General features: G+C 37.2%; 1 protein-coding gene across 2 annotated transcripts; it reads left to right on the forward strand.

The window, feature by feature from the left end:
* Positions 1–26,970, forward strand: LOC135694370 (neuropeptide Y receptor type 6). Of its 2 annotated transcripts, none has more exons than XM_065213072.2 (3): positions 1–10,998; positions 18,159–18,204; positions 20,270–26,970. In XM_065213072.2, exon 3 carries the CDS (start codon positions 20,295–20,297, stop codon positions 21,717–21,719), a length of 1,425 nt encoding a protein of 474 aa, XP_065069144.2. In that variant the 5' UTR covers positions 1–10,998; positions 18,159–18,204; positions 20,270–20,294; the 3' UTR covers positions 21,720–26,970. The 2 variants fall into 2 exon arrangements, with proteins under 2 accessions (XP_065069144.2, XP_065069142.2); XM_065213070.2 differs by having other exon boundaries at positions 1–890.

Consider the following 26,970-nt stretch of genomic DNA (forward strand, 5'->3'; position numbering starts at 1 on the left):
TTTGATTTATCATGTATCTATCAACATATTTCAATTCCTTTAGAAGAAAGAGACGATGCTTCGATTAATACAAAAGATAAGAAAAGAAGCTAATTAACATGGCTGCATTTGCTAGGCCTGTTTTCTGAAAAGAGCATACGAAAAGAACTCTCGCGAGCATTCGAAGTCGTGTGGAAAATATTCCATTCGATATGATTCGATAGCGGCGGTCTACACACCATCCCTCGGACAGGTAGCGATAATTATTACCAGGTACCAAATCTCCGACATCGTGTGGCAGAAAAGAAAATAAAAAGGTACAATTATTCATCATGATTTATTCAAAGGCCATTATCAAAGGTGACAAGACTGTTATTATCACGGCAATGTCCCATTGTTCTTTTCTGTCACCTTGCATAAATGATGTTCATACCCGCGTGGAATGAGGCATTTGATTTCTCATTGTTGCCCATAGATTTCTAAAGACATAAGCTCATCCTAATCTAATTCAAGGCTCTTTTCATGGTTTGTTTATCTAGAACAGCAAGCCGTTATGCATCTTGGTCATGCGTACTACCTTTATCGTTTGTCTTTGTTCATTGCTTCAATGAAATAGGCATACCAGATAAATGTTCTTAGCTGCAAATCGTATGGACACTTGTTTGTGTGTGATGGTATCAGTTCTTGATAAACAATGCAATTATCTCTCCCTGCAGCTGCAAAAGCAAATAACCTAGTTGGCAGTGGGCAGTTGAAGTGCGAAGAAAACGATACCTTTTGTCGGTGGGTTGTTGATTTTGGAAGCATTCGGTTGCTTTGCTTCTATAAAGAACTTTCCGTTTGAAGAAAGTGAAGTGCAGGTTATGATAAAGACGAGAGAAGTGCCAGGCAATCAATATCTTCTGATTGAGGTACCGTTTTCAAATTACGTAAACATTTATCGTTAAATGCCTCCCTTTTCTTTGATATAAACATTTATGTCAACAAAATAAAGGCTTCAAATATCAAGTTCGCAACGTTTGACATATTTGGGTTGAATATATTCAAACGGACAGTCCTTCCAACGGCTACAGTAGCGATCTGATGATATTCGGAAGTCGGAAATCAAACGACCGGGTCATCGAACTCTCCAACAAGGTATCTGTATCTCAATCAAGGGTTAGGGTCAGATCCATAGTCTGCGTGCAAGCTTTACACGCACGCTACCTATGATAATGCGAAGTCTCATGGGCGTGTTAGGGGCTGAGCGTATTAGGGGAGGGGGCCTAATATTGTTGCTTTATTGAGATAAAATTCACCGAATAGGCCTGAAATTCGACTGCAGCCCTCCGCCCCATGTCTCCTCCGCCTCTGCAAGGTCTATCTAGAGCGTCATCTTGTTCGAAGTGTCGATTTCGGAGCCAAAGTTTCCGAACATTTTGGTATGAGTGCACGAGAAACATTAGAGTTTCAGTGGAGTCCTACTGAATTTTCCTACACGGCTAAGAATTTTTTAGTAAAGATATATATCCACTGCTCCTCGGTGGCCTCCGGTCAAAGACGTCACTGGTTCTATCTCTACAAAATAAAGAAATGGCGTCACCATGCTGTGTGACAGCATAATCCATATAGACATTTCTGCCTTCACCGGATTTAATCTTGTCAAGACGATTGTTTCAACTAAACCGGGAGAGCCATCCCATGTGATCTATTTACCCACCCTTCCCCTCTCTCCTTGTATCACTCGTTTTTCGTTTAATTGTGTACGGATCAAACTAATGCTCTATATTTACTTTTGCTTTGATGTAGCCCCGTATGCCGCAATGACCCTGCAACACTGATTGGTTTAAGAAAGTATCGTTTCGAAACAAATGACTAAAGGTTTCGTCTCCCGAACGATGATACTAAACTTTTAGAATTTGTGGAAATTGGGTGCCCTCCCTGGCAAATGCCACCCTGAGTCTATCTATTCTTGTTTACCTCCACTGTCCAGAGGAAGGGTAAACATTAGCTATTTGTGACTATTGACAATAATTCACTTGCGTAGTCTCGCAAACTCTATCGACGCAAAGGAAAGGTACCTTTTCCATTTCAGATGACGTCATACCAAATTTCATCAAGTTTGACCGCTTCTGTTTGTCAGGCTTTGTTACGTTTTATGCAACAATCCGAACAATTTTGTCTTTATAAAGAACAAACTTTATAAGAACATCAAGGCTCGATTTGCCAAAAAGAAAAACGTAAGGACATGCCGTATTTATGGACTCAAGACGGGGTAAGGCTATCGTGATAAGGAAGAAAACCCTATCAAGACATGTCTCCTTTTTAGAAAAACAGCACTTAATCATGAAGGAGGGTAATTTTTCTGACAAAATAGCTACCTCTACTCAAAAAGGATCGTTTTTCGGTCAAAAGAGGCATTTGTTCATTTCATTGATACACTCTTTTTTTATAAGAACCAGTAAATTTAAGTTCAGGCTGACTGTTCTTAATTTTTTCGAAAATCTGAGGCTGGATTGTTCTTAATTTGTTCTTAAATTAAGAGGATGTAAGCAGTGCTATTGCTAGCTTTTTGCTCTAAGGAGGTGTTCAGGCCTCATTTGCCAACAAAGTGAGTGAGACGGCCTTGATTTACTGACAAATTTGAGTATTCCCCGAAAAAGCACCCACACATCGCTAAAAATCTTCGATTTAAAAAAAACGTTTTTCATAATTGCATTTTGCAGAAGCTAAGCCTCAGCTTGTTCTTAATTTGTTCTTAACCCTTGACCTGGTTTGAGGCTCGTGTTCTTATAAAAAAGAATGTAAATGCTAAGGGAAATGCCCTCGATAATCGTCGCGACCTGAACTTAAAGCTTATCTTTTCCAGACATCTTTCTGCTGTATGTTTGCTATATTCATTCAGGACATTATTTGTCAATGTGAGCGCTGAATTTGAAATGAGGTGATTGATAAGAAAAATACCGGCGTAGCCGATACACTAATGGTTTTAGATCTTTAACAGTCTTTAAACATTACTTCTTTCTGGTTTACTGAAGTATTTAAAAGGGCCTGACCTGTTTGCGTACAAGCGTTATGGTGCTGAACTTTAAATCCTCTCGAGGAGATCCATGTCTTTTAACTGTCATTTAGCTTGATCAACCAATCGGCTACTTCCTCTCCTGATGAAGGCTTTGTAGCTTCTATAGTACAAGCACGTCTGTTCTCTTCGTTCATATACTCTGAAAATCTCTTTGCTATGACATAAGGGAAATCTAAAATCAGATTAGTGATAAAAATGTGCCTTTTTCATCTGAAAAAGTCTTTATGAATCATATTACCTTGTAATGTTTCGGATTTTGCGAAACGTACATCTAATGTCCACAAATTGTGTATGCTTTGAATTTTTATATTGTCAAAGGAGTTTTCTGTTATAATTTTGATCCGTAAGTGAAGGCAAAATTCATGGCTAAATTCCAAAAAGATACGTTGGATTTGCGTAAGGACGTTAGTTAGCCCACACCGTGATGTCATTTAGCAAGACCAGTTTCCAGGTTCCTAAAGAACTAAAGCTTTTGAATGATGATAACGAAATGCATTTGAAGATGCAAAGAGACAAGACAAGACCGGACGAGACAAGACGATACAACACAACACAACTTAACTCAACACAACACAACACAACGCAAAACAAACACAACAAAACACAACACAAAACAAACACAACGCAACGCAAAACAAACACAACAAAACACAACACAAACACAACGCAACGCAACGCAAAACAACAAAACACAACACAACACAACAAACATAACACAAAAAACAAACACAACACAACAAAACACAACACAAAACAAACACAACGCAAAACAACACAACACAACACAAAACAAACACAACAAAACACAACACAACACAAAACAAACACAACGCAAAACAACACAACACAACACAACACAAACACAACGCAACGCAAAACAACACAACACAACACAACACAACACAACACAACACAAACACAAACACAAACACAAACACAAACACAAATACAAACACAACAAACATAACACAAAAAACAAACACAACACAACACAACACAGCTCTCTACTGTCTTTCCTTACTGTCTCTTTATGTAAGCATTTTCGAGTAATGATGTCTTGTTGAAGAATGCTGAATCGTCGGTTTAAGCTTTTTCACCAACTATACCTACATAGCTTGGCTTGTCTTGACACGATGCCTTAGCTTTAAGTGTTGGACCCAAATAGCTAAAAATGCATTTCAGCTAACGTGTACTGTGTTTTGCACTCAACCATCGTGTAAAGCATCAGTGAAAATCGTTTAGATGGAAAGCTGCTCCATATAAAATTGAAACTGAACTCAGTGTACTGAAGCAAGTAATTTAGAGGCATTCGCTTCCTTATTATCTTTAAAATCGTGGGTCAATATGCATAGAGTCTTTTGAAGCCTCGTTGTATTTCAAACGCTTCAGACAATCAACGAAACTCTCTTTCAACGACAGAAGTTGACACCCACAGAAGTTCCACCTTGAAAATGAATCATAATAATTCGGTTCTAATTTCGTGCAGCTAAACTTTTAGCCAATTATATATCTTCCATATTAACATTACTTTCTGAATGAGTGAGATAAGAGCAAGTTCTATTATATGAGATTGTGGCCCCGATATTGGGACTTTTAGTCTTATTCTATAATCACGAAATTATTGCAATCTTACAACCAAAGATAATTAGTCAATTTAGCCGATCACAACAGAACTCTGTAATGAGTTTCGATCTTACTCTAGTGTTGAAAAGGTAAACTAATTATTTGTGCTTTGCTAACATTCCTCCAGCCTTTTTAGTCATACGCCAAGAATTAGAGGGCACAAGCCTTTGTGCCTACCTAGAGCTGGAAAAGACGGTGGACTTATTGAGTAGCCTTGTAAGCTGTTATCTATATAGTAAATTATTTCCAATCTCTAAATACCTTTGGCATGAACAACAGTATTATGAGTTAGGGAATCTTTTATTGACTGTTTGGAAATTGCAACATTTGAAAAGTTTGGTTATAGTTTTCAAATAACATATATATTGCTGATACCATTGTTACGCTATCTCCGTGAAAAAGAGGTTGTTTTTGAGGCTGAAAATGAGACAATGTCAAACTGCCGATAATAATGGAAACATTTTCATTTTGAATTCTTAAACACTACAGTTACAACGCTCACAAGATGAGGTTCTTTGTAAATGGCTTGCCTGTTACATAAGTTGACTAAATGTTACACGTAGTCATAACAACAGAAAGATGTACTGACAATAGAGAGTAACAAGACATTCGTTAAAAAGAAAGAAGCTTTGGGTTGTCCCATGTTTTGCTACGCCGGCAAAAGAGGTAGTAGGTAGATCTTATGATGATGTTTGACAGTTCACGTATCATATAGTGTGTGTGTTGTTAAACAAGATTAAACATGTCACACATTTCGAGGAAAGAAGTGGATGCTTGGCCAAAGAAACCAAGTGAACCGATAGAAAGGTTGTCCAAGGTGACGGATTTGTATGAAGAAGACATGTCTGATATTAATGAAAAATAATATTAATGAATAATAATAATGATGATAATAATAACAAAACGAATATTTATACAGGATGAACACTTCAACAATTACAACATTGCTATTATCACTATGTCCTGTGCCCTAAACCTTAAATTAAATTGAAATAAAATGTATCACAATAAAGCCGTAGAAAAAATCTTGCAAGAATAAAATCTATAAAACCTGATGTCACATCGAGATGAAGTATTGTTTATTACGCCATTAATATCATGTCACACAATATGCATTTTAAGTTTTTCAACAAATTTCTTATATGTCTTTGTCTAACGTATGTCTGAAGGTAACTCATTGTACACTTTAGCACCCATACACAGAAATGACTTTCGTGCATATTATTTTTTACTACTCAGTAATCGCGTGTACAAGTGTTATTTCTTGTTTCCTTTTCATGCTTTATCAGAGTAAAATAATTCTGAAAGTGTTCACGTATATAATTGTCCAGGCATTTTATTCGCATTTACAACTGACATGAGTCCTTGGTCTGCTGATTCATCACATCACCATAAACCATCTTCAGTAATCGAGAGTGGAATGAGGAAAGTCTGCTTATTTGCGTGGTTGTGAGCTTTAGTTGTAATATACCAAAGTAAGTAAATGTTGGAAGAATCATGGTACGATAGATCGTTTTCGCTGTATTTGTCCATGCACGATCTTAATTTTGCCAGTAGTCGCAGTCTACCAGATGCACGCTTGAAACATTTGTCAAAATGGGAGTTCATGTTGAGTGTGATATCCACTTGGACGCCAAGATATTTATAAACCGTTGTGTTGTTAATTACTGTTGGGGTTGTTTGAGTGGCTCGTTTCGCTGTTTTGCAATTCGTTGTGCTGTTCCAAAAAGAATGTGAATTCAATATGAGCGCATTGCATCTCAGCCACTCTGACAGATTTTCCCTGTCTTTTGATAGTTTGTTTTCAATTGAATAGATTTCTTTGCCTGCGTCATACAACACAGTATCGTCCGCATATTTTAGAATGCTTGAATACTCCATGACTTCTACAGCATCATTGAAAGAGATGAGAAACAAAAGAGGGCCAAGTATTGAACCTTGTGGTACTCCTGTTAACAAGACCTGCCCATTTGAGAGACAGCTGTTGAATGCTACCACTGCCTTTTGAGAGAGCAGGTAATCGCTGAACCATTCCAATTCACCGTTTTTTATTCCGTGAATTGCAAGTTTTCAAGTAGTAAAATAAATGATAGAAAAATAAGTGATGAAATTGCAAGCATCTTGAAAGGTTTGTTTGGGGTATGATCCTATATTGAGAATTATAGGCCTAATTTTATTAGCCATTGAACGGGGAAGCCGGGAAATATTGCTGACAAAGATGGGAAATCAATTTTTTTGGGAGGTTGAAGATCCCACCTTGCCATCACCCTAACCAAATAGTTGTTCTTTGTTTTAGTATTTTTCATGTCGTTTCCTTCACGCCTGACGGATAGTTGCAGTTATTTGATTCACTAAAATTATACTAGCGTTTCAAGATTTTAGGCCGTGCCAGTTAGCGCACTGTCGTATTCATTGATTGTAACATAATACCAAGACTGGAGCCTCAGATGCCACCATTCAATTCAACTCCTAGATGCAAAAAGTATGAAAGAAAGTCTCAAACCCACAACAAAAGTTAAACGTAGTTACAAATCTAAAACAAAAACGCTAATTTTCACTCTATTCGCATTTTTTAGTATTTTTTCTTTAAGTTGAAATATCTGTTTCTTAATGCTCACATATTTATACATCCAAGACCAATTAGAAGGTCTTTGACAGCACTATCCTGGAGAAAATATGCAAAGAAAACTAATAGGCAACTTCCCCCACCCCGAATCAACGCACTCATTCTAAACTCCTTGTAATCATTGTGACCTGATGCTTGTTAGTCTGGTTATCGTTAGCCTGCGCGGAGCCTCAAATCTCGGAGCGGAAAAGTAGTCGAGGCTTCGTGCAGGCTAGTAATCGTTGATTCGGTGTTACGCTATCTCCGTGAAAGAGAGGTTGTTTTTGTGGCTGAAAATGAGACAATGTCAAACTGCCGATAATAATGGAAACATTTTCATTTTAATTTCTTAAATTCTTAATCAGAGGAAAAGTAGTCGAGGCTTCGTACAGGCTAGTAATCGTTGCTCACACTGTACTGTCAATTTATTGTTTTATAACCCGCTGTTTTCGCAGACGTTCGTTCTCCAGACCAAACAGCTGCCCATTCTCGAAAATGATCAGATTGCACTTGACCATTCAAAACTTGCTGATAATAGCTAGTATGGAATCTAGAGCTCTCAATCTTTGATCACTTTTATCTTTAAAATAGATTGTTTGGATCAGCCTAAGGTTTCTTAAATGCTAGCAAATCCAAACGTAGCTTATCTTGATAAACTTTATAGCACAGAGTAAATAAGCAAACAAACAAGTGACGCCTGTGCTTTGGACGTAGTGGGTTGGGGGCCTGGGACCGAGAATCGTAAGAGACGTGAAGTTGCCTACAACTATTCTGTGTTTTCATAAACACGTCAGAATTATACCGCAGGATCACCATTGCTGCTTTTTGGTGATAATGAAAACCAGGCTTCAATCGAACACAGTTCGTGTATGTATAATGTCCTGTGCAAAACAGAGTAACCGAGCATTGTGGGAAGCCTCATCGATATTGTCCTTTCAATCCTCCGAAGAACAAGGTCGATTTCCATCGCTTTCTGAAAAGCGATGTCGAATACAATTTACCATATTCAAAACAAACTTCTTTGCCTAGACACACTTATCGTAATAGGTGGCAGTGTTTTCTATCTTGGGTTAAGAATTTTGTACTTAATGGCAGATTAGGCCGTTGTCAGTTTAAGATGACATGTAGCAGACAAGCGGAAAGTCGCGGTTCTGAATGAGCTTTAAATGGAAAAGTGTCCAAAAAGGAGCCTAATTAATTGTCTCGAATAAAAGCCGGTCTCTAAACAACTATGGCTGCCCATTTCTAGCAATATTCAATCAAATGTGTTATTCATGCAATACCCGATTCAATACCCGATTCAATACTTGTTTTAATTGTGAAGTTCTTCATTTGAAGGAAGATTTAATGTAAACCAACAAGACTGCTGATCTGCTGGAGGAGGCATCATAACTCCTCAGAAGTAGGACAAGATGATCAACTTCTGTATCAGGGCCGCCACCAAGAAGTAGGCCAAGATCGCCACTGAACACTCAAAATGACAACAGCAGATCAGTTAGGCAGCCCGACAAACAAACTTCCATCTAATTAAAGAATGATGTTCGTCTAAATGCCATAATGAATTTAGCCAAGGAACACTATATGTCTTCCTTGACACCAAGACACCCCACCTCGAGGATCTACCCTGTTGATGTTGCTTCGTACTCTTCTTCACTGCACATGCACCCCCACTGACCTTAAGTAACCGGTAATGTATTGCTCTCCAGTAGCCGAACCATGCCTTGAGATATAATCCAAAATGATTTCATCGAGCCTATCATTAGAAACATCGCTCAACTGCTGTAGACGGATCAATCCATATTCTTCAACTCTGCGGGATATCGTCCACCTAGATACTCCAAACATTAATGCAATTTTCCTCCAGAAAAAACGCATACCACGCAATTCAATTCCTCCAAGGTTTCTTTTGGAATTGACAAACGAGGTCGACCAGCATGTCTTCCACGTTTTCCTGGTAATTCTCAGCGCACACAAAGTGTTAAATTTTGATGACAAATTCAAATGTAAATCCTCGAGATTCTTTCTAAGGATGTTGAGCATATTTTCTAGATCTGAGCATACTCTTCCATGATTCACACTAATATTTACCGGTGTATTGTTGCTAAAAAGAAACTGTATCGCTGAATTGAGCAATTCAATTGTACACAGGGTTCCAATCAGGTAACATTCATCATCCAATGAGCCATCTTCAGCGTAATTAAAGGTTCAATCTTCCAGCTTCTTTTCAAGATTGGAAATTCTTGTAATATCTCTATTCTTTCAGGAATATTAAAAAAAACTTTTCAAATGCATTTCTTCATGATCGTCATCAACTTCTTCTATCTTTGATATTGTGTAGGCCCTTAGTTTTATGACGAACGTGTTCGCCCCAGTGATGTTGAACATTTTGTGTTGGATTTAAAGATTATATTGCATTGAACATGTTTTTCTGCATTAAATACATTTTTTTGCATTGGCCTTATTTTCTGTACTGAATAGATTCTTGAATTTCATACATTTTATTGAATACATTTTATTGCTACAAATGAGCAGCCATAGTCAACGCCAGGCAAATTTATGCTGTTTTGCCCACTTGTTCGTGGTTTGGAGTTCGTTCAAATTTTTAAAAGACTCTATTTCATAAAGGACACTGAAAATCATATTCTGATAGGACAAAAAATTAGAAATATAGAAACGCTTGTCGTCGAATAAACTCCAGTCTGAGTTAATGCCAGGTTAAAAGTTGAACTTTTAGAAAAACCAGCTGGGGCGTTTATTCGAGTAAATGCCGTATCTGCTTTCAGTGAACCTACCTTGATTTTCGCTTAACTGTTTCTCAGTTCAAAGTACAATATCTAATGTCGCTAGTTTGATAATCTCCTAGTTTCGTGTAGTCTTGTTGATATCATCATAGGGCAATGTCAGCACTTAGCGTTTTACTTAGAACTTGATTAGGAGGGTTCGAGTTCGAGGATGAGGACAGATGTGACGTTGTGTCAAGTCAACGTAAATGATTACCAGCTTAAGATTCAATCATGCTGTACGTCACGTAGTTGTTTGTAATTGAAGGGAGGTCTGATCATTATTATTATTATTACTATTATTATACTATTACGTACTACATATTTTGTTGCAAAAATAAACCATGGACAAATCCGGAATTACATCCGTTTTAATTTTGGTTGTTTTATTTTTCTCAGTTTTTCCTTTTACCTTACGATTGTTATAGTTTTTTCTTGTAAAACCAGGCTAGCCAATTGCAAATTACCTTGTAATAGTGAGATTTGTAATTGTAGTTTAAGGTGAATTGAAAATGAAATGTTTCCATTGTTATTATCGTTACTCATCATCAATCGTAGCCTTCAACAATTATCATCGCAACATGAACACATCACTCAGTTCTATCAATGAATTGATAATGAAAGTAGCAATCATTATAGTCATATTTTTCGTCATCAAAATCGCCCTGTACGTTGTTGTGCGTTGAGACTGGGTTTGACTGGGATGAACTGGGATTGGACTGGCGGCAATGCTGTATTTTTCTCTGCGGTTTTCTGTTTACGTGACCATGGCAAAGCAAACGTATTTTCTTACACACAAAGCTAATCCTTTCAGGTTTCAATATGAATATATCCGATAGAGTTCGAATCGTTTATCGCAATCACCGTAAGCTAATCTGACCGTCTGCATCTCCATCGCCAAAGCACAAGACACATTTGCAAGTCATATTGATCTCAGCCCCCGGCACAAAGTGAGTTCTTCATCTTTGTTTTTGCTTCGACCTTCTGGTTTTTAATCTTGCACCTTCATTCTCGCCAAAAAAACAAATTTAAACTTATTTGTGGATTTTGAATTCTTTAAAATTACAAAGGATTAAATCGTTTTGATTCGTTATGACTCAAATCTAAGATTGCAGTTTATTTCAAGAAGTAGTTTGACCATTTCAAACACATCACTCTTTTAGAGAGAGTTTTGAGAATTCATCTAGACTAACGAGGTCTTCTAAATTTCGCAAAAACTACAAAGGGACGCAAAAACTACTTTTCAATTTTGCTTGTCAAATTACATCCTGTTGGGCTTTATTATATATTGTATACTTCTTATACGCTATTTTCACTTCGCTGTCTTAAATGAAGGATTCTGCCATATCCGAATCTCTTGGATATCTTCAGATTTTGAGCACTTCGAGTATTAGGATCATCTTTGAAAGAGCATTCTCTTCCGAAACTTTCATTTTGTTTTCATCGATAAATTTGTTAGTTTTCGCTGTGCACTTTTTTAAGGTTGTTATGAACCGTTTGTAAGAAACTGCAGCAATTCTCTTACGAAGAATTCTGCAACCGCATCTGTGGACTGGGGCGCAGGCTATAAGAAACCTAGCTCGTTGAAGTTCCTTATTTTTGGACTTTATTTTATAGAATTGTAGTATTAAAAGTTCCTTAATTAAACTGCACTTTTGGTGCCATGAAAATTGATGATAGCAGGCGCGGATCTAGCCAAAATTTGGACCGGTTTCAGGGTGCTTTACCCCATTACAGCCCTGTGTGTTATTGGTCCATAAATATTGTTAAAAGTTGCGGATGAGGCTAGTAATATGTGATTAATTTGCCCACATTTTCATCTAATATGTCAGAATTTTACTCCGTTTCAGCATGGCCTTTGATCCTCTTCTTGCAACTTCCATTCTAACTTTCATGAATTTTTCCGAGAAAGAAAGTTTATTCCCTCAACACAAAACCTCAGATTCTTCTTTGCCTCCGTATTTAATTTTGTATGATTTTGTTTTAAAGCGTTCACACTTTCAAGCAATGGATATCGATATCGAATATGCTTTTTAGCCACCGGTTTCTCTCGCATAAGGGAAACATATTTACAGAAAAACATAGCTCTTAGAATTTGACCGGTTTTTTGAAACCTGTGCAACCGGCCTAGATCCGCGCCTGCATAGTACATTAGAATTCTGTATTGGTGCCATTAAACTCTTAGCTGTAGCTAGAAAATATAGTGAGAAACAGAAAGAAGACTAGAAAGGCGTTTAATATATGAAAAAGTTGAGATCAAATAAAGAAGGAAAATGAAACACTCGAAATTACACAATGAAACACTCGATTGCTACCTTCGTAAAACACAATTTGTGTGATTTTAAGCTCCAAAAGTTACTTCGTTTCTGGAGCTATGCTGCTTACCCAACTTGTTACTATCTTTTTGTAGATGGGAATCAGCCTCTCTACATCGGCAGAACTACAACCCTGGCCAAAAGTTTTTAGACTGGCTGGCAAATTTTGAAAAATACGCTCCCCGCCTCCAGCCCCCCTCCCCCCCCGCCCCCACAGTCAATGTTGATACGCTTATTTCTACTCTTTTCGATTGCTGTTACTTGGGTATTTTAAAAAAAAATCAACATTTTTGCAGGGATAATATTTTGATAATATTTTTGTGGTAAAGTGGCAATTATCGTGGTTTTCTCACCAGTCCACTAACCTTTTGGCCAGGATTGTAGGGTTTGCTGAGAGAATGCGTGCCATTGTCTCGCCTGGAATAATTCCTCTGAGAACAAGTCTCAGATCTGTGTGATCTTAGTCAAATATTTCTCGAATTTCAATACACGATTGAATGAAATCTTGCTAAATTTTTGTCCGTGACAAAAGCTGAGTGACACCTTCAAAAGTCATTTAAATTGCATTCAACCCATCAAATTCTTTCTTTTCTTCAAAAAGTTTGATGCTATTAACGAGAGCCTCGTTACGGATGGCAAATAATCTCTTCTCTCACCTATGTAAAAATTGTGCTAGTCTGTTCTTATTCTCCTTTCGCGTAGTTTGAAAGCATGATCTTTCCCCTCATCTTGTTGGTAACGCAGATACCCCGCACGAGCCCTTAGGGGAATGGCTGGAACGGAGCTAGGGGGCCTGCCTCAGATTTTTTACGGCCACACCCTTTGAAACACGGGAAAACACCCCTTACAGAAAATATTTGCTTCTTTCTGTCCTTATTAATAAAGATCACGATTGAGAGAAAATATTCACGGTTGTTATGTAACATTCCCAATTAAATGTTCCTCCCATATACCACCGAGAGGTTCAACTGCTTTAGCATTGAGAGGAATCTTTCCAATGCTTCTCCAATTTAAAACACCTTAGCTGAATTGTTTTGCAACATTTTCTGAAATCTACTGAAATCTTCATAAACCCTAAAATATATTACGGGCAGGAGTGTCAATTAGCTTTTTTAAGTAAGTCTTAAAAGTAAACAAACCTGAGATGACCTGAGTCCGTCTTACCTCAAAATAGCACACAACAATATCACAAAGCGCAATTGATTTTTCTCCGCATGCACTGAAGCTTCGAGTTTCGAAGTTTCTTAACTCTTTTTTATTGTCCATTGTTTATTTTTTATAGCAATTTACATATAAAAAATGAGTACAATCCATAAGGCTGGGATTGGGCTCTCACTTTGCATTGATGTTCCTAATTCTATCTTAGGCGTTCCGATTGGTATTTTATGCTGCACTGTCAAGAACATGCACTATTTACTAATCCACACTTTCTACAATTACAGTTTCACAATTTCAATTTTCAACTCCACAAAGTGAGTCAGATCCACGCTTACCGTCAATCCTCGAATTAGCCCCCTGGGGGCTTATTTATTTTTTATATTTTTGGATGGGGGCTTATTCAAGGGGGGGCTTATACGAGGGGGGCTTATAAAATTATTGTAGACATCAAGAAGAGATTATTCAAATACCTCGTTTATTTTAATACGAATTTCTTTATGAGCATTTAATTTATTACTACCAAAAGTATGAATTTGTTGTGGTAATTCCATAAAACGCCATTAAGGCAACCTCAGATGGCAGAAATCATCAAATGGAGGGGTCCAGTTCAAGAATTTGCGGTAGCAGTGGGGGTTTATTCGAGGGGGGCTTATTGACAATATTGACAATTTGTAGTTCTGGGGTGGGGGCTTATTTGAGAGGGGTGTTTCAAGGGGGGCAGTTCAAAGATTTACGGTTTTTTAGGCCCTGCGGTGAGCGACATTCGGCGATCATAAACTTCTTCCATTTTGTATTACCGTGACTTGTCTGCTGTTTTCCCAACTTGCCTTGCGTTTTAAGCACTGTTTGATATTGTGGTCAGGTCTGAAATCTAAATATTTTAAAAAACGAACTGTTTTCAAATTATAATATTTTCATAATACTAACAAACAAAACGATGTCCAAAATCGGATTTCCCCCAATGAGCTTTTTATTGCAACTTGTATTGTTTCCAACTGGCTTTGTAGAATCTTCTGTAAGTTTGTTTTTGTTCTGACAAAGAGAAGGATATAACATGGAAAAATTGTTATACAATCACAAGAGATAAATGGAATTTCTAAGAGGAATGTATGAAAGAGTTTCCACACACCGGTATGTAAATTACGTCACTTGCGTAGCCGGCTGTTATAAGTCCACCCGGTCCGGTTAGCATTGGTTTACACTCGCCTTACGGTCACCGCAATAATTATGGGTGTGTCCGCTTCACACATAATGACTGTCTGGATGGGTGAAGTGTGCTTGCGCACCCAAACATTATATTAAAGGGGAACTGAAGTGAAAAATGAAAATCAATTATTTAGTAGTTTTCATCGTGCTGATTTCGAATATCGACACGAAATTAGTGTTTTTCTTTTCGTTTTCCTGCATTCGCCACGCGAAGTGTGAAATTTCTCCATTTCGGTGGCGGAGAGGTCTGGAGACAAGTTTCAGGCACTGACGTAAAGTCGTGGACACGTGCCCCGATCGCAACGAAAACAACATTGTAGTAGGTAGTAGAGTGAATCAGAGGGAGGGAATTCGGTTAGTGGTTAGAATTTCAGTTCGCAATTTTCACGACAGCTCTTCAGGAATGACAACAGACTTAAGATCGAGCGACGATGAATTTGGAGCATGTGGTGGTGAAGTACTTGCCCTACCAAGGGCGAACGGGAACTGCGAAAGTGGCGATGAAGATTAGCCTAGGCCCGATGAGATCCCAGAGGCTGAGGATGAATTATCTCCCGCGACGTGCTCGTTTTGTCGGTAGAAATGAGGAAGTAAATCAATGGTACGTCGATCTTTGTTTCTTTTCTGACAATGAAGGCAAGAACAACTCAAACACAATTTCCTTATTTCCTTATAAAAAGTAAGATACAACTGAGAATGTAGGCTACATATTATAATCTTTCCATTTCTAAAATCTGAAATAATAAGGATTATTACATGTTACAATTTAATAAATATTTCCTTTGATATAAAACTTTTATACATAGTTTGATGTGTAGCACGGAACAGGTCGACCTAATCCACTTTGGTTTTAAAACTGGCTTGTTTTTTGTACATTGACAAGTATTATTAAATCTTACTGCAATTAAGATTTTTGGACTGATAATTCGAAAATGTCAAATATTTAATAGAATTGCATAAATATGCCTAAAATAGATTAATACCTAAAATTATATCCATTTTGCTAGGTATCTACAAACAGTGGCAGATCAATGGATGGTTTGCTGGTTTTTGGATATTTGTGCTGGAAAAACTGGACAACTTTAAGTATGAATTTATCACAAAATGTAAAGAAAAGAACTTTAGTCAAAGAAGACAAGGGTTTCAAAATTCTGCAGAGAGACAATGAAAATGCAAAACTCAGCTACCTACTACATATACAGTGGAGTACAGGGTTATATACAGGGGTTATTCAAAGGGACCAGACTTTCAGTTCATAATAGCAAGAAGAGAAATTTAGAACCAGTGGGGTCATGTTATAAGTTAGAAATTTGTTAAAACTAGTGGAGATTGAGCAAGGCTTGATATTTTCAAGATTCCTAAGGTATATTTTTCAAGATATTTTACTCACATCAAAATGTGTAGAATAGTTTGGATTTGCTAAAGTTTTTCTCTTACAATAATGGTCCTGTACCACCTGCTTGGTAACATTTTTTATACATAATCAGAAGAAAATGTTTTACCTTCACAGTACAATGTTCTTTTAATGTATTCTGTCACTGCCTGTTGTTTAGATACACTGTTTTAAAATTTTGAGAATGAAGTTTTTTGGTGCCCAATGGTTATATTTTTCTGAAATTTGCTTCAACTCAACATTTTTCATAGAACAGTTATGAGATAGAAACCCTGACATATCTTTTGTTAAGATAAGGTCTTTTAATAAACTTGGAAACATATACATCATTTAATGGTTGTGCTTTAAATCCTTCTCCTTTATGTACATCCTGGTATGAATTGTTTTTTGTTCCTGGAGTTATACCAGAAAATGCTTTGATATCATGTTCTATAGACAAAGCATGAGAAATCATGTTTAAAGGGGTATTTCTGAGGATGGGGACCATTCTTATCATTTTCAGCAAGTCAGATTGTGTCGGTTTGCCAAGTTTCATGGTTGTATAGTTAACAGAAATAGATTTACCATTCTTACGCATTCTGAGTACTGGGCACAAGTACCCCAGGCTAAAAATAGCACAAGGGTTTTTTTCCCAAAATGATTCTATATTCTATCTTGTTGCGCATACCGAATTCTATATTTTCACCAAGTTTCATGCTTTCATCACAATTTTCACGATTGTTATCTGTCATGAACCTTATCAAACTCACTACTACATTACATCAAAACATCTCTTCGTGCCCACCACTTTACGTCACAAGGTCACGTGACACAGTGGTCCGACCGCGTTCTCGCTCCGCCATCGATGAGGGCAAATTTCGACTTTAAAAACTTAATAACTTAAAAACTACATAACGTATTAAAAAAATTCAAACGGTTTTGGAATCAGCACGGGAACCTTTATCAGTGGTAAAAAAATCGTTTTTCACTTCAGTTCCCCTTTAAATCTCTATGAAATGAGCTGAGTAAACACGGCAGTCACGTGCTCAGTGACCGTGAAGAGCGCCAATGAAAACGTAAGAAATTATTATGCCACGCCCAAACTGTAGCTTACATTGTTTTCATCGTTTTCTAAGTCTGCAGAGTTTGCAGATTGTTGTCCGGATGAAATGTGGACACTGTTCTGGATTCTGGTATTAAACAGCATACTCGCAACCAAGATCACGGCGAAAAGTGTCAAAATTTCCAGTTTGGCCAAGATTTCAGCATAGATGCCAGTTTTTTCATACAAGCCTGCCATTTTCCATCTTAAGTTCCCTGAAGTTCTTGTTTCAAAATTGATGAAAGTTTCTGGTAGCAGACACAAGATGCCACCCCAACCACCACTTTCTTTGTGGGCAGCGGCGTAACAGAGGCAGCCAGGGTCCCTAGGAATTTCCAGTTGGGGGCCCACCAGTTGTAATCATTGGTAAAATAATGAAGATTTAACATAAGTTGGTAATCAACAGACTTATTGAACTGAAACCTTCCACTATCCGTTGACCAGAATATCTTTCTGTGGAGCAGAAAAATACAAAAAAACAGCATTCTAATTTGGAATTACGATTTCTGTCGTGTCATTTTGCACCTTTTTGGCAGTATTTCTTCTTTGGAGCATTGGTCGCGGTGCATTTAAAGAACACTTATCGAACTAAACCTTCCTTTCTGTAATTTTAAACATGTCTGTCTTGATTGTTGTTAACATTCACATATTCTTTACAATTAGGCCAATATCCTGTAGATGAGAAACTCCACTTGGAAGCCTCACTGTTAATCTTGCTTTTTACAGGATTGAGTTTGCTCTTCGGCTTCAGAACCTTTGCTTCTTACCATGCAACTGTTTTATCTTTCATTTCGGGTATTGCCTTTAAAAGGATTCTTCACCACGTTACTTTAATGATTCATAGACAATTCATATTATATTTAAAGAACCTGAGACCGACAAAATCTCTATTTAAGAAACGATTCCTAGATGGCCTGAATATTTTGTAACTTATATGCTTGTTTCTCGTGCTCCTAGGTGCAAGCAACACATCAGTTCCCGAGAATTTACAGTACTTGTCAAGGTGAGTTTCAGTTCTTATGACTATGACCATGCTCTTTTGAGCTTGCACTGTGACATTATTCCATAGATCGTAAAATTCCGATAGATTGTACTGTTGTATTGAAGATCTGGCATTCACTTCTAAACGGAATCAAATCATCCACGAATTAAAATAAATTTTTATCGATAGTTGGTTTTCTGGTTAATAAATGCTGCTGCTAGGCATGAGCTGATAGTAGTGAATTCTATCCATGCAGTCTCTCAGATGCTTATGTTAGTGAAACTTAGTTGAATAAATATTGTCTAGCTAATATTAAGGTTGATGATGATTGCAATATTTTCAAAAATACATATACACAAGAATACATTAGTTGTTAGAAGAAGAAGCTCTGTGCAGCTTCCAAAACTGAAACTGTGTTGCAAGCAACGAAATTACAGCATGAAGATTCTCAATCTTAAATTACTAGATTCTCAAAAAATAGAGTAAATGTAGTATACGAATAGAATTTTTAAGGAAAAATACACCCATAAAAGAGTGTTGGCTGAAAAACGACGGCAAATATTTCTTAAGATAAGACCTGTCATTCTCCTTTCTTCGAATGATATTTTAAAAACGCTCTTATCTTTTTGTCTGTCTCCAATAGTCGCTTGAGCTCTTTCTGGAGACATTCCTTAAACATTCTTTATTCTTATAGTATGTAATAAGTCTTGCCAAAAATCTTGCAGTGACAGGGGATTTTAGTTTATGGTCAATTGTTCATCGGATATTCTAAAAACTCCAAGATTAAACGTATTATCGTCTGCAAGAAATCGACTGGCAATGATAAAGAAGTTTCACAAATGAAATTGCAGTGTACTGACGTATAACTAGAAGACATCTTAATCAAAAGAATGACCAAGAAACGTGTTCTTTGAAACGAGATTAGGAGTGTAGCTAGAGGGGGTATAAAGGGCTGTGACACTCCCTCTAATTCTTCATTTGCTGATAGGTTCATCCTATTTTTTTGTCAGCAACTACTACAGTGTACTGACGTATAACTAGAAGACATCTTAATCAAAAGAATGACCAAGAAACGTGTTCTTTGAACTGACCAAGAAATTTTCTCTATTGAGGGTTTGCAGATTACGATAGTGAAAGTTACTTTCAGCGTATAAACTGTTTTGGACCTTGATCTCAACTTATGCCCATAAATGGTACGAGATTAGGAGTTTAGCTAGAGGGGGTATAAAGGGTTGTGACACCCCCTCTAATTCTTCATTTTCTGATCGGTAAATCCTAATGTCAGCAAAATTCTTTTTTCTTCGGTACAATCGCCTATTGTCGGTGAAATGGCACCCAAAGTTTTTCTTCATCAATATGTAGGCAAGGTTTACAGCTAATTGCATTCCACTCTCATAGTTTTGATGGTCAAGCTACGCAACTTTATGGGGTGCTATGGTTACTCGTAAGGTTACTCAACTTCGCTTAGGGTAGAATGTGTTGGCAAAGAGCTAACCATGTAGACCAATGTTTAAAAACAAGAAAATAAACTCTCACGTTTAAGGAGGGTCATTGCTACTATTGTTCTTGATGGGGATGTGTCCCCAAAACAAACTTTACAAATCATTTGTTCCTTTTGAACAATTCCTTTTCTTCCTGCTGTTCTCAAACAATTAATGGTGCCCCTTCCCTAAAAGTTGTACCCTTCCTACGGCTTGGTAAGAGAAGCATTTAATATTTCTTTTCAGTGTTTGATTCTTAGATTTAGCATCCTGCCAACAACAAGATACCACTTTTGATAAATTAAAAATTGTACCAATGTAAGAAGGAAAGAGCCATGCATATGGCAATTAGCAGGAATTTCATTTCCCATGTCTTGCCTCAAGTCTTTATTCCATTTAATACATGTTTATGCTAGATAACAAATTTAGATCAATTCTGATTTACAATTGGCCCTTTTTAAAACTAAATTAACTAATAGTTACAATATCTACAAATTTTACATAGAAAATGAAAATATGATTTGTAAATACAGATGAAGAGATCTCCGTTTTCATTTATGATATTCTTACCATCTAATTAAAATGTTTTTTACATTTTTTTGCAGATTTGCTCGTAGATGAAATTTAGTTATGGATAACTGGAACAAATCTTCATTACATCCAAACATAAGCCAAAATGAGACTGGTTTACCACATCAAGAGGGTGACTTTTGGAAGATTACGGCAAGATGCATTTATATAATTGTCTTTATTTTAGGCACTGCTGGTAATTTGCTAACTTGTTACGTGATAATTACACGAAAATTCATGCGACGGGTTATTCATATTTATACATTCAACTTGGCTCTTTCCGATTTGGTAGTTATTTTGCTGTATATTCCCGTCGAGATAGTGAGAAATGAAAATGACTTAAGGTGGGTGATGGGACAAACTATGTGCAAAGTCTGCAGCTTTGTAACCCCAACGTCGTTGATGGCTTCAATATTCACCCTTGTTGCAATAACCCTTGATAGGCATCGCGGAGTGACGAAGCCATTTCTCTGGCGTGGTGATTCCAAGAAATTATTGAAATGGACAATTCCAGGAATTTGGCTCGTGTCAATCACGTGCAGCTACCCGCTTTTTCACTACTCAGCAGTACAGACGCACAACGGTTCAAAGTACTGCGTTGAACAGTGGCCTTCTCAACTAAATACGAGAATATACTGGATAACAATGTTTCTACTAACAGTTGTTATTCCACTATTTATTATTATCTTCGCAAATGTCCATATGATATACGTAATGAAAAAGGTCCACAATGCCGTGTCCCAAACAGACCAGGCCGAGCAACACAAGCAGCATCGGCGAATGATCCGTATGGTGATTGCGCTTGTCCTTGTGTATGCAATATGTTCGTCTCCACAGCATATTACCTTCTTCTGGTTCGTTTATGGCGACCTGGAAAAACGCGAGGCACTCTCAAAGCACATTTTCAAAGCATCAAATTTAATGATAATTTTTCAGTCTGCTATCAATCCAATTATTTATGGTATTGGCAGGAAAGACTTCAGGACTGCTTTCAAAAACACGTTTCAGTGTATTAGACTACGAATATGGGTTTCTGAAACCAATGGCAGCCCCCAAACGAGGGCGCTTCGAAGCCTCGTATTGTCGGTTGCGCAGTTCGACCAGCTCTCCTGTGATGGCGATAAAGCGGATCACAGCTTGTCGAATCCATCGCTCTTCAGCCAGGACCAACCGCTGATCAATAAGAAGCTGGATAATCTTCGTAAGAAGATCGAAGTTAGAGCCCGCACCGATACTCCGCCAATAGAGCGAAAGACGAGCTTGTCAGTACATAAACCCAACGGTGTCTTCACAAGAGAAAAGAATTTGTCACTGCCAGTTTCGTTAGGTTTCGCAAAGAAAGCGCCATTGAGAAACAATAGCCCTCTCGTTCCATCGTCTAAAGAGCCCCAGTCTATAAATAACGGAACTCCGCGTTTCTCGCAGTTTGTTATTGATGCTAAAGAACTCTTTAGGCTGCCTGAAGCTCCTGAGACAATCTTGTAAATGAAGCTTAGTCGTTAGTACATTGGTTAGATCCTTGCCTCCTTCGCGACTGAAGTGAGTTGCTCCTGCGCATTGTTCGTTTGGTGTTCAACTGGATGAGACATTTTTGCTGGTGTTTCTGGCTAAAATATACTCATGTCACGTACAGTCAGTGTCTTGAGAAAAACCCTGAACGAGAGTTGATATTAAAGGGTCTACAAACATTGCCTTTAAATGCCTACAAATGAAAAAGGTTCCTTTAGACAAATAGAAAATTCCGGTTTAAACAACTGTATAACCACAAAACCATTTATTGTGAATAATCCTAAAGAATATATAACCGTCATTTTTACCCAGAAGAACAAACACTTTCTTGACTTTCTTGAAAGAAAATTAGATAAATTTATACGGTAACTCAAACATTTATAGTCTACATGGAGTCATGCTGGCGTTGAACTTTTCTTCTTAAATGAACCTTCAGTTGCCTTAAATTTGTTCCATGATCTCTGAAATTTTGAGAGTCTCTTTGTAAGATTCTGTTTAGATTTTGCAACATCTAGCAAACCATTTCAGCATGCATTCTCAATTCCCCTCAATTAGAACCGTTACCTCCGTAACGACCAATGAAGGAATCTTAGAAGCAGCACTTTCTTTGCGAGGGGTGAAAACGTGCACCCCCCCCCCCCAAATTGTCAGAAGTTTGGTGTCTGTGGAAAATAAAAATATGTAGCAAGGTAGTAAAATAGCTGACGATGCAGATTATATAAAATCATTTTCTGTTTCTTTGTAACAAAATGCCATGGTTACAAAACAAAATCCTTCCCCAGAATCTTCTGCTAGGCTTGCTTTACTCGCCTTTGCCACTGCCCCCCCCCTCTCCTCCAAAAATCACCTCCTTAGCTCCATCAATAAGAATCTGTCGTTATCTGGCCACCATCATCAACTGATACAAAATTTCCGTATCTTAAGCTTAGAGCAATATTCCAGTATTTTCATTGTAACATTATGTGTCATGCACCTCGGTGCACCCATCCTTGTTTCAGCCCAAATACTCACACCAACTTTGGTTCATTTGGATACAAAAATGTCGGCGTAGACATAAATCTTCTTGGACTGTGTGTATTCAGGCTTATTACGTATGATGGTATAAGGTTCAGATTTTCTGAGCTTTCTACATATTCTTGATTGACTATCAATATAGTTAGTAAAAAATGACCGAAAATTAATATAATTAGACAACAACCTTGTACATTTGAAAGTTGAATATAATTGCGACTTTTCGAGCATAACTCTTCACCAGGCGAGCAGAACACTGGAGTAACGTTATGCTCAAAGCGTCGCAATTATCTTTGATTTCCAAATGTACAAAGTCGTTATACTAATTTTTGGTCAATTGCCTTATACAGGGACCGCAGAAGCAGGGACTGGGGGCTGAGGACTGGGGGCTAGGGGGCTAGAAGGGTGCTTAAGCCCTAATTTCTTTCCAAAGCTATATTTAAAAAAATTCCACATAAAATTGCTTTTGGTCCTTTGAATGTATAGTCACCCCTCAAATCCGTAGTGTGCTCAACGGTCCCTGTCATTTATTAGATTTTAACGAGAGAAGTTATATCAACGTGTTAAAATTCAAATAATAGTAGCTATGTGAATAAACATGTAAAATTTTAGCTGAATTTTATGGGTAATCGAAAGTTAATTATAATCAATTCAAATGAGGCATAGATTTTTGTTCTGTTCTATTATTGGGCATTAATGCAATACTCAGTTATTTCGTAGTTTCTTTCCCTTTTTGAATTTTCTATTCCTTCCCTTTTTGAATTTTTGAAGAGGTATTTCAAAAAGATTATGGCGAAATACATAAAAGCAATTAAGCTCAAATTGAAACAAGACAATTATTGCAAGTATACTTTACCATGTTACGATTTAAAAAAATATAACTTTAAGTAAATAACACTCTACATTTCCTGCCAAAAGATCCTTGGGCATCCTGTCGCTAAAATATTGTTTGAAAACGAATTCAATTTCGGGTGGAAAAGACTGACACCGCACATCCTTTCCCCTAAAACAATAGAGTACCGAAGTGATGACGTCACAAATGTATTTTTAGAAGCCTTCAATTTGACAATATAAACCAAAAATCACCATGAAATACCCCTAAAAGTGCAAAGTGGTTTAAAGGTATTACGAACTATGGTCACACGGCAGACTTATGGCCACACGGGCACAGGCTCTTGCCCCATCAAACTTCTGTTATTTGGTCTTGGTTCCAACTTTATGAATCAGATCAGAATAATAGTAATCCGCCAGCAGACTTGAAATCTTTCATTGGCCATATCTCGCCCAATTTTGAACTGACTCAATTTTGACAAACCCAATATCAAACCCAATATCTAACTGATGTTATATACTGGGAGTTAATTTATGCTGTTAGTTCAGATTATGCGGCATAAAATAGGAAATTCCAAGAACAGATTTGTGATGACGTTTTGATTGTAGAATTGAAACAAACATAAAGTAATATCCTGCAAACATCCTTTTTTTGGATGGTGTAGGTAGATGGCTTTTACAACAGTGAATCTACTAGCTCAGACAAATGATTTGCAATTTCGAGGAAATATTAAAGAGATATCATGTGCTGCATAAAGAGCACGGGCACTCATTTTGGAGGAACTTATTTTCTAACAGTGATTTCTTTCATTTTCGGCATTTGGAAACTCAATATTCTTATTTTTTTACTTGGAAACTCTGTGGCTCTTACTTCTGAAAGTAAAACTCGTAAAACTCGTGTGCCTGCTTGGTTATTGTTCGAAAGATTCATGTGACGATGAAAAATTGTCGTTTGCTTTTGGTTCAAGTACAATGCCTGCCAAAAGTCTTGGAACACTGACATCAATTTCCAAGGTCAAAATTAATCACCCCCCTCTCCCCAACAATGTTGGTTTACTATCAAACGAGTTAGGATTTTAGGAAGCACATTCTTTTGTGCTTCTTTTATGATATTTCTCTAAATCATCAACATTGTTTTAGGGGGAAAGGGGAAGAAGTAGCAATTTTTTCTCATGAAAGGAATGAAAGATATCAAATGCAGCGTAAATTGCTGGGTGTTCCTAGTAGTTTTGGCAGGAATTGTAGGTGAAGGACACTAGTCCAAGACCTTTGTTCGCGTAGGCATGTTTTGTTTACGTTTGGTTAGCATGACAATCTTTGCTGAAGCTGAGTCAACAAGTTTTGTTCAATACATGCCTCTGCGGTTTGCCAATTTAGGCCACCTAAATGCAAAGCCTTGCAGTTGTGCAGGCATACAACTACAATTACCATATTTTGCATTTGCCAATGTCCTTCAAGAAGACCTCATCCCTCTTCAAAAACCCCTAGCCTTAAAGCAAGACAATAGCCCTAAATATCTTGATTCTCCAAAGCATTAAGAAAGAGCTGTATTTTTTCTAAGTGATATATGGTTTTGTGGCTTCTATGAAAATTTCCCTACTTACCTGAATTTTTAGCCTTGGCTAATTTTTAGTTTTAACTTAGGTTGAATTTTCGAACAAACAGCTGTGCAATTAATGCTTAATCGAGGGAGGTGTTTCAAAAAACAGGTATTTTTGTACTTGGAAACAGGTAGTATTGATGTTCCTCAAGGATGTGTGCTAGGTTCTTATTCTTTAACAAAATCTCGAATGACATAGACAATGGCATTTAAACGAAACATTCAACCATGCGTTAAATGGTTCGCAAATAACTTGAAAAAATGTGATAGTCAACTTAATGCTTTCTTCAATTGAAATTTGCACTCGCAAATATTAGCATTGGTGTTCCTCAAGGATGTGTGCCAGATCCTTTTTCTTTCACAAATACTCTGGCCAATTGCAATCCAACGGAGTAGTGTAACATTTGTTTCGTGAATACCTGAATGAAATGTATTTCTAATAACTTAATGATTTGTTAAATTTCATACTTTTTCAAACTTTATAATTTAAAAATTTTCAAGTTCTGTACCGCCAAATATTTGCTCAAACTTTATAATTATCAACTAATATACATCCGAGGGTTTTTGATTTTCCAGATGTTTCGCTACTCTGAAGATAAGCTGAAAGTAAACCATTATATTTTTATCATCATTTTAGCGTCAAGTTCAGATTGCTGAATTTTTTGTTCTTCTTTGAACTATTGAATCTAATAGAATTGATACTGGCAACAGGAATTTATAGCGATTATAAAAGATAAGATTATTCAGTCTCATAATTGACAGCAAGATAGGCTTGGAGATTTGAGAGAAAAATTACGCAAGTATCAAGAGGGTCGGCTTGAAGAGATGATGCACTTTATTGCAGGCTTCTGTAAATAGTTAGTCTCTATAGTGGTCTTCCGTCTGGCTGAAATTATAGAATTTTAAACACAAAATAGCACTTTAGAAGCAAAGGTAAAATAAAAAGGCTAGTAGGATCATGCTTTCTGCAAGAGTTGGCCTGGAGTTTAATGTAGGGAATATCTGAGAAATATTCGAAAGAACTGAAGAGCCTGAGAATCTTCGAAAAATTCTAAGAAATCTTCCAAAAATCTGGAAAATTTCAAAAAATTTCAAAATCTTCAAAAAATCTCAAAAGTTTTCAAAATCTCAACAAAATTTTCAAAATCGTAAGAAAATGTGAAAACCAAAAGATCCTGTAACCTTTTCCAAAGGATCTGCCTATCAGTCTTTACCGGGTCAACTTGCAAATGACCGTGCCCAGACTCCTTCCCAGCAAAACGACTACTGGAGTTTATCTCAGAATATTACTGCAAGATAAATACGCAAATTCAACTTACAGCCTCATTCGAAAAATTCTCAAATTTGTTTTTACAAAAATTCTGACCCAGATTCGAATTCAAAGAAAGGATTTTAGTCTATTTGGAAATTTTCATTATGTTAATTATTGCTCCCCATATTGACTTTATGACGACATAAAGATAATGATTTTATAAGGGGATTGACTGTGATTAATGACTGGGGGTAAAGTTTCACCCAGAACGACTTTTGTGGCCAAATCCGGGCACCGCAGAGCGTTGAGAAAAATTGGGGGATCTAAAAAAAGTGGGGGGGGGGGGCTAAAACCGTATAAAAAGAGGCTTTTCGGGTAGTTTGATACTTAATATTTGGCTGAAGCCCCCCCAGCCCCCCTCCTGCTCCTCGGTGCCTTAAATCCCTTACAAGTTTTCAAACTTCATTTTTACTGCAAAATCTATAATACAAGCACAAACAATGTGAAAAATTGTATCTAGCCGAAAAGTATGA

This window comes from Rhopilema esculentum, chromosome 8 (assembly GCF_057945365.1).
Source record: "Rhopilema esculentum isolate cy_ngs chromosome 8, ASM5794536v1, whole genome shotgun sequence".
Classification (NCBI taxonomy): domain Eukaryota; kingdom Metazoa; phylum Cnidaria; class Scyphozoa; order Rhizostomeae; family Rhizostomatidae; genus Rhopilema; species Rhopilema esculentum.